Raw genomic sequence first — 8,634 nt, forward strand, 5'->3', positions numbered from 1 at the left:
CATTTGAAGGCGTGTCCACATACTTCTGGCCATGTAGCGTATCAAGATTTTCTTTTTTATGTCAAGTTCCTTAAATGTGCTAAGAATTACATAAAAACAAACAGCTATCCTGCACCATTCCCAGAAGATTGTGGGAAGGTTGTATGGAAAATAATCATAGGAAAACCACACTCTCACCAAGCTCTATGAAACAAAGCTGGGTAGATTGCTACTTTCATCATCAATCTTCAGGTTTGGCATAATTATGAAGTCCTTGTTTTGTCTTTGTTTTTAACCGCCTCGTTTTTAACTGTCAGTATCATTATCATGCCAATATTTTGGCTCACCTATCATCTCATTTCTCCGCCCTGCTTTTTCTGTCCGACTACAAACACCTTTCCACCTATAATTAAAAAGACTGGGTGTGGTTTTTACATACTCTACACTCTCTTATAAATACAGACTGAAAATACAGTTTATGTACAGTCCTTCAACCTCCAGTACCAGGTGAGGCTTGCTTTAATGTGTAAATGGATGGGTTCTTATGCAATTCTTGTTTATATGACGAAAGTAACTTTGATATTTACATGGATAAGAAAATACCGGATTTTAATTTGATATACTGATTATTTTGGAAATATACTATTAATTTGTCCAACAGTGTGATTTCAGTGCCAACTCTTGTTTGAGAAAATGAATGATCCAGGTAAGTGTTGAAGTTGTTCACTTCATTTACTGTATTATGTGCACTGAGGTTTTAAATTACTATGTAGTTATGTAGTTTCTCAACAACCCTGAAGTTGAGAATATATTGCACTGACATTGCATTTACGATTTCAAGGAGTGAGTAGACTAGTATGGCCTATACATGCTTTCTCGATGCTTACTGGGAAATAATGACAATGCATTCCTCTATTATTTGAATAACTTCAAAATATTCTTTACTTTTTATCCACAGCAAAGAAACCGGTAAGTCAGTTAACTTACTTTTCAAATACAGAAAATACCTTCAGACTTGTGTGCTATGTGTTTGACATAATGTGTTGTTGTTCCAGGAGGATCCCACACCTGGGACTGATGACGTAAGATATCTGCATTATTTGTCTATCTCTGCTTCTTTACTTCAGTCAACTCAGTCTTAAAAAACTTTTCAAATCAAGCGAAGTAAAGAACAAAAGTATTTTCTAGCTTGCTATATCTTAGATCCCAGTGTTGTCCTGGTGGATGTAAACAGAATACTGTCTGTTTCACAGGGCTCCGGAGGAGAGGGCAAAGGAGAGTTAGGAGGCTTACAAAATAATAGTTAATACACATTAACGTAATAACATTAATATTGTTTCGGAAACCCCTCAAAAAATGGAATTTAGATTTTCACATGTCAGGGTAATGGGTGTAATCATTGAGACAATTGAAGGGAAAACATTTCCATCAGAAAGGTTTTCCGAAACCAATAGGTGAGTCTAGTAATGTTATTTTTGTCATTTCCAGGGGAAGAAGGGAAAAGGTGGAAAAGGGGGACACGGCCATGGGAAAGCCGGCGAGCATGGAGGAGATCATGGAGGCGACCATAAAGGAAAAGGAGGCGAGCATAAAGGAAAAGGAGGCGAGCATAAAGGAAAAGGAGGCGAGCACGGAGATCATGGAGGCGAGCATAAAGGAAAAGGAGGCGAGCATAAAGGAAAAGGAGGCGAGCATGGAGATCATGGAGGTGACCAAAAAGGAAAAGGAGGCGACCACGGAGGAAAAGGAGGTCGTGGAGGACATTAAAGATTTAATCATGTACCATTTGCATCTGTTTAATCACGGTAATTATTACGGAAAAAACATGTTGAGCGATTTATTAAAGTTTACAAATCTCTAATAAAACCTACTTATAAAACAGAGTCATATGTTTGTATAACTTCTTAATGCATAATAATCATGCAATACAATGAACATTTTACATTGTAGAAACACAAAAATTACAGCAAAATAAGTCATTTTTTGCCATCTAAACAAGTCACTATATGTCAGAGGCGTCGAGATACTATCATACTACACCATTCCTGTGTAGCCCATACCAGACCAACATATCAAACATTCAGTGAAGGACAGCTCAACGTCATTTTTATAATTTTACTCACATACAGAACATTAACCAACGGGGTAGTAATAAACCCGGAACAATGACCAGGTATGTCCCTGAGTCTTGGAAATATAATCCTGTTTCTTGTGGATATTTGTCTCCCCTTGCACCACTATTTTTAACCGTTGTTATCAATAATTTCCATGTGAACGTCCACACAACATTCAGGAAAAAAATCCCAAATGTTTTATTAACCATCCAAAAAATTTTAAGCGCGTAAAGTAGTTGACGGATAAAAACATGTCACAATAGGCCTGATGGAAAGCAAATGTCGGTAAACTTTACAAATGTCGTCAAAACAAAATATGACAAGGTGTGATCTTTTTGTTTCGGTAAAATTACGTTGGAAACGCTTTTATGCGCAAATATTGATATAATAACCATCATATCAAGTAAAGTCAGGACATGACATGTTGCGTGGTCCTCCCACTACGACTCAAGAAGACAGACATTTTATTAGGCTACAACAAATTAAATATATAAACTTCACAGGGTGGTGAAAGGTGATGAGCTTGATGGTCCTTCCCAATAAATATCGAGGGTATTATTCTGGTGACATGATGATCGATTCTTGGCTGCCGTTTGACAAATTAAAATGAATTCGCTTTTGTTCATAATAATTTCATTACGTATTATGTATCTGCAAACTGTTGGCTAGACAGCAGGTGCCAATACCAGAGTGAGCACATTCGCTATATAATGCACAAAAAAATCAGAGTTGAAAATTCGATGGAAACAATTTACTTGTATTTGACTGCAAAATATACTTTTTGTGCACTACGTCATCACGCACAGACTTTTATCAGCAGCAAATCAATTTGATGGAAACAGATCTGTGGTGGGAAAATGCTTATATTTTATGTAAACGGCTTTAAAAATATTCGCATACAAATCTGTCGCCAATTGGATAGAAACATAACTAGTTTTCAACATAAAGCCCACAAAATAGGCTACTATTCCAGCCTGAATCGATAAATGATGGTCGGCTAATGCCGCGTTCAAAACAACTGGGAACTCGGAAATCTCAGACTTCCAACCTTAGTGACATGACGTCAGTGAGCTTCAGGTCGGAAAGTCAGATCTCTAGAAAAAGACCAGAGTTCCCGAGTTGGATTACCGTTCAAACCGATTTTTCCCATTCAGCGCTTGTTTTTGTTGTTGTTGTTGATGAGTTCCCAGTTAAAAGCACTGAAATCGAGGATTTCCAAGTTCCCAGTTGTCTCGAAACCACCATAAGGCAAGGCAATAATAATTGCGTGCTCCGTCTTCGACTTTGTCATCGATTGACAAATTGCTATAACGTATGTGGTTAGCCGATACTTAAAATACCTATCCACGCGTTGTAAGATTTGTTAGGCATAAGCGACGTCTAAGCGTAGGAACGCAGCCACAGTAAAAGGGCCAATTTCCTCTCATTTAATTGTACTTGCAGTTGACTCTTACCACCAAAGGAATACATCAAAAATGTGTTCAAAATATAATACATTAGAGGTCTGTGCTACAGATATGTAAAATGCAGTTATGTATACAGCAATGGAATGTTTGTACACAGATAACATGTATATATTTTAATTCAGTTGAACAAAACATGACAAAAGTGTCTTGCACATGTCTATGTAAAAGTACAGTATAAAAACCTGAATCACATTTTCAAGTGTCTCATTGCTAAGTCTCCACAATCTGGGATGTTGCGTCACACAAACAATATGACAGAAAAAATGAAAAAAAAGCTGATCAAATATTATCCATCCATGATATCATAATATTTATAAAACATTCACAAAGATCAAAGCTCATCACTAAGCTAAGGACCCTGGGACAAAACACCTCCCTCTGCAACTGGATCCTGGACTTCCTGACGGGCTGCCCCCAGGTGGTAAGGGTAGGTAACAACACATCTGCCACGCTGATCCTCAACACAGGGGCCCCTCCTGTACTCCCTGTTCACTCATGACTGCATTGCCAGGCACGACTGACTCCAACACCATCAGTATGTTTGCAGATGACAACAGTTATAGGCCTGATCACCGACAATGACGAGACAGCCTATAGGGAGGCGGTCAGAGACCTGGCCGTGTAGTGCCAGGACAACAACCTCTCCCTCAACGTGATTAAGACAAAGGAGATGATTGTGGACTACAGGAAAAGGAGGACCGAGCACACCCCCATTCTCATCAACGGGGCTGTAGTGGAGCAGGTTGAGAGCTTCAACTTCCTTGGTGTCCACATCACCAACAAACTAACATGGTCCAAGCACACCAAGACAGTTGTGAAGAGGGTATGACAAAACCTATTCCCCCTCAGGAGACTGAAAAGATTTGGCATGGGTCCTCAGATCCTCAAAAGGTTTTACAGCTGCACCATCGAGAGCATCCTGACAGGTTGCGTCACTGCCTGGTATGGCAACTGCTCGCCTCCGACCACATGGCACTACAAAGGGTAGTGCGTATGGCCCCGTACCTCACTCGGGCCAAGCTTCCTGCCATCCAGGACCTTTATACCAGGCAGTGTCAGAGGAAGGCCCTAAAAATTGTCAAAGACTCCAGCCACCCTAGTCAGACTGTTCTCTCTGCTACCGCACGGCAAGCGGTACCGGAGCGCCAATTCTAGGTCCAAGAGGCTTCTAAACAGCTTCTATCCCCAAGCCATAAGACTCCTGAACTTCTAATCTAACGGCTACCCAGACTATTTGCAAAGGTCATGGTACTTCTGAATGAGAGTTGTTGGATCTTGTACTTTGCACCGGAAAATTCATCACTCTTTCATTGTTCAGTGTGGTAACTTAGTTCACTCGCAAATTGCATTTGAGTGAATGTGTTTGACAATAACCTTTAATACGATGTCCTGCACTAAAGATCCCCTGGGGGATCCATGGTTGAGGCAACACATTCACCTGAATGTTTCTGCACCTCCTCTTCCTCTGAGAAAGGATTCACCCCACCATTCCTGGGACCACTATAGGTCTCTATGGGATATTGGTTTACCAGCATCTCATCCACCCGCTTCAGTCAATGTTCAGGAGATTTTTTCGGTTCCATTTTATCAGTTATAGGGGCAGGGTTTTTCGTAAGCCTTGGTTTCTTTACTTGTTTCTATGGTATCTCCGACCACACTGTTCTCTGACTTCATGGCTCTCAGTCACATCCACACTCACTGTTAATGACTCAGAGCAATGCCCCTTGACCTCCCTGACAACATAATATAATCTACACACAATACACCATAATGACAAAGCAAAAACGGAAAGATCACATTTACATAAGTATTCAGACTCTTTACTCAGTACTTTGTTGAAGTCTCGAGTCTTCTTGGGTATGACGCTACAAGCTTGGCATACCTTTCCGCTAGGTGACCTAAACTGTGACATGCTTAACACCCCGGCCATCCTACAATCTAAGCTTGATGCCCTCAATCTCACACAAATTATCAATGAACCCACCAGGTACAACCCCAAATCCGTAAACACGGGCACCCTCACAGATATCATCCTAACCAACTTGCCCTCCAAATACACCTCTGCTGTTTTCAACCAAGATCTCAGCGATCACTGCCTCATTGCCTGCACCCGTAATAGGTCTGCGGTCAAATGACCACCCCTCATCACTGTCAAACGCTCCCCAAAACACTTTCACTGCCTTTCTAAATCGACGGCTGGTAACCTGGAAGGATCTTGACCTCATCCCGTCAGTAGAGGATGCCTGGTTATTCTTTAAAAGTGCCTTCCTCACCATCTTAAATAAGCATGCCCCATTCAAAAAATATTGAACCAGGAACAGATATAGCTCTTGGTTCTCTCCAGACCTGACTGCCCTTGACCAGCACAAAAACATACTGTAGCGTTCTGCATTAGCATCGAACATCCCGGTGATATGCAACTTTTCTGGGAAGTTAGGAAAGCTAAGGCTAGCTTTTTTTTTGCATCCTGTAGCACAGACTGCAAAAAGTTCTGGGACACTGTAAAGTCCATGGAGAATAAGAGCACCTCCTCCCAGCTGCCCACTGCACTGAGGCTAGGAAACACTGTCACCATCGATAAATCCACTATAATTGAGAATTTCAATAAGCATTTTTCTACGGCTGGCCATGCTTTCCACCTGGCTTACCTCCACCCCCCACAGCAACTCACCCAAGCCTCCCCCACTTCTCCTTCACCCAAATCCAGATAGCTGATATTCTGAAAGAGCTGCAAAATCTGGACCCCTACAAATCAGCCAGGCTAGACAATCTGGACCCTCTCTTTCTAAAATGATCTGCCGAAATTGTTGCAACCCCTATTACTTGCCTGTTCAACCTCTCTTTCGTATCGTCTGAGATTCCCATAGATTGGAAAGCTGCCGCGGTCATCCCCCTCTTCAAAGGGATAGACACTCTAGACCCAAACTGCTACAGACCTATATCTATCCTACCCTGTCTTTCTAAGGTCTTCGAAAGCCAAGTTAACAAACAGATTACCGACCATTTTGAATCCACCCGTACCTTCTCCGCTATGCAATCTGGTTTCAGAGCTGGTCATGGGTGCACCTCAGCCACGCTCAAGGTCCTAAACGATGTCATAACCGCCATCGATAAGAGACATTACTGTGCAGCCGTATTCATCGACCTGGCTAAGGCTTTCGACTCTGTCAATCACAACATTCTTATTGGCAGACTCAACAGCCTTGGTTTCTCAAATGATTGCCTCGCCTGGTTCACCAACAACTTCTCAGATAGAGTTCAGTGTGTCAAATTGGAGGGCCTGTTGTCTGGACCTCTGGCAGTCTCTATGGGGGTGCCACAGGGTTCAATTCTCGGGCCGACTCTCTTCTCTGTATACATCAATGATATCGCTCTTGCTGCTGGTGATTCTTTGATCCACCTCTACACAGACGACACCATTCTGTATACCTCTGGCCCTTCTCTGGACACTGTGTTAACTAACCTCCAGACGAGCTTCAATGCCATACAACTCTCCTTCCGTGGCCTCTAACTACTCTTAAATGCAAGTAAATCTAAATGCATGCTCTTCAACCGAATGCTGCCCGCACCTGCCCGCCCGTCCAGCATCAGTACTCTGGACGGTTCTGACTTAGAATATGTGGACAACTACAAATACCTAGGTGTCTGGTTAGACTGTAAACTCTCCTTCCAGACTCACATTAAGCATCTCCAATCCAAGATTAAATCTAGAATCGGCTTCCTATTTCACAACAAAGCCTCCTTCACTTATGCTGCCAAACATACCCTCGTAAAACTGACCATCCTACCGAACCTCGACGATGTCATTTACAAAATAGCCTCCAACACTCTACTCAACAAATTGGATGCAGTCTATCACAGTGCCATCCGTTTTGTCACCAAAGCCCCATATACTACCCACCACTGCGACCTGTACGCTCTCGTTGGCTGGCCCTCGCTTCATACTCGTCGCTAAACCCACTGGCTCCAGGTCATCTACAAGTCTCTGCTAGGAAAGCCCCGCCTTATCTCAGCTCACTGGTCACCATAGCAGCACCCACCCGTAGCACACGCTCCAGCAGGTATATCTCACTGGTCACCCCCAAAGCCAATTCTTCTTTTGGCCGCCTCTCCTTCCTTGCCAATGACTGGAAAGAACTGCAAAAATCACTAAAGCTGGAGACTCTTACCTCCCTCACTAGCTTTAAGCACCAGCTGTCAGTGCAGCTCACAGATCACTGCACCTGTACATAGCCCATCTGTAAACAGCCCATCCAATCTACCTCATCCCCATACTGTATTTATTTATTTATCTTACTCCTTTGCACCCCAGTATCTCTACTTGCACATTCATCTTCTGCACATTCTACCATTCCAGTGTTTAATTGCTATATTGTAATTACTTTGCCACCATTGCCTATGTATTGCCTTACCACCCTTATCCAACCTCATTTGCACATGCTGTATATAGACTTTTCTACTGTATTATTGGTTGTATGTTTGTTTATTCCATGTGTCTGTGTTGTTGTATGTGTCGAACTTCTTTGCTTTATCTTGGCCAGGTCACAGTTGCAAATGAGAACTTGTTCTCAACTAGCCTACCTGATTAAATAAAGGTGAAATAAAAAAAATAAACAGCTGGATTTAAGGAGTTTCTCCCATTCTCCTCAGCAGATCATCTCAAGCTCTGGCAGGTTGGATGAGGAGCGTCGCTGCACAGCTATTTTCAAGTCTCTCCAGAGATGTTCGATCGGGTTCAAGTTTGGGCTCTGGATGGGCCACTCAAGGACATTGAGACTTGTCCCAAAGCCACTCCTATGTTGTCTTGGCTGTGTGCTTAGGATCGTTGTCCTGTTGGACGGTGAACCTTCACCCCAGTCTGAGGTCCTGAGCGCTCTGGAGCAGGTTTTCATTAAGGATCTCTGTACTTTGCTCTGTTCATCTTTCCCTCGATCCTGACTAGTCTCCCAGTCCCTGCCGCTGAAAAACATCCCCACAGCATGATGCTGCCACCACAATGCTTCATCGTAGGGATGGTGCCAGGTTTCCTCCAGACGTGACACTTGGAATTCAGGCCAAAGAGTTCAATCTTGGTT

At 42.6% G+C, this 8,634-nt stretch overlaps 1 protein-coding gene across 3 annotated transcripts; it reads left to right on the forward strand.

Moving 5' to 3' along the window:
* The first annotated feature begins 300 nt into the window (after positions 1–300).
* LOC139553663 (axoneme-associated protein mst101(1)-like) lies at positions 301–1,862 on the forward strand. 3 transcript variants are annotated; one of them, XM_071366230.1, is made up of 5 exons: positions 301–486; positions 641–685; positions 938–948; positions 1,035–1,061; positions 1,468–1,862. In XM_071366230.1, the coding sequence occupies exons 2-5, from the start codon at positions 677–679 to the stop codon at positions 1,838–1,840; spliced, it is 420 nt and encodes a 139-aa protein (XP_071222331.1). In that variant the 5' UTR covers positions 301–486; positions 641–676; the 3' UTR covers positions 1,841–1,862. The 3 variants fall into 3 exon arrangements, with proteins under 3 accessions (XP_071222331.1, XP_071222332.1, XP_071222330.1); XM_071366231.1 differs by lacking the exon at positions 938–948 and having other exon boundaries at positions 641–689; XM_071366229.1 differs by lacking the exon at positions 301–486 and having other exon boundaries at positions 641–948.
* Positions 1,863–8,634: the final 6,772 nt, after the last annotated feature.

Source organism: Salvelinus alpinus, chromosome 25 (assembly GCF_045679555.1).
Source record: "Salvelinus alpinus chromosome 25, SLU_Salpinus.1, whole genome shotgun sequence".
NCBI classification, from domain to species: Eukaryota; Metazoa; Chordata; class Actinopteri; order Salmoniformes; family Salmonidae; genus Salvelinus; species Salvelinus alpinus.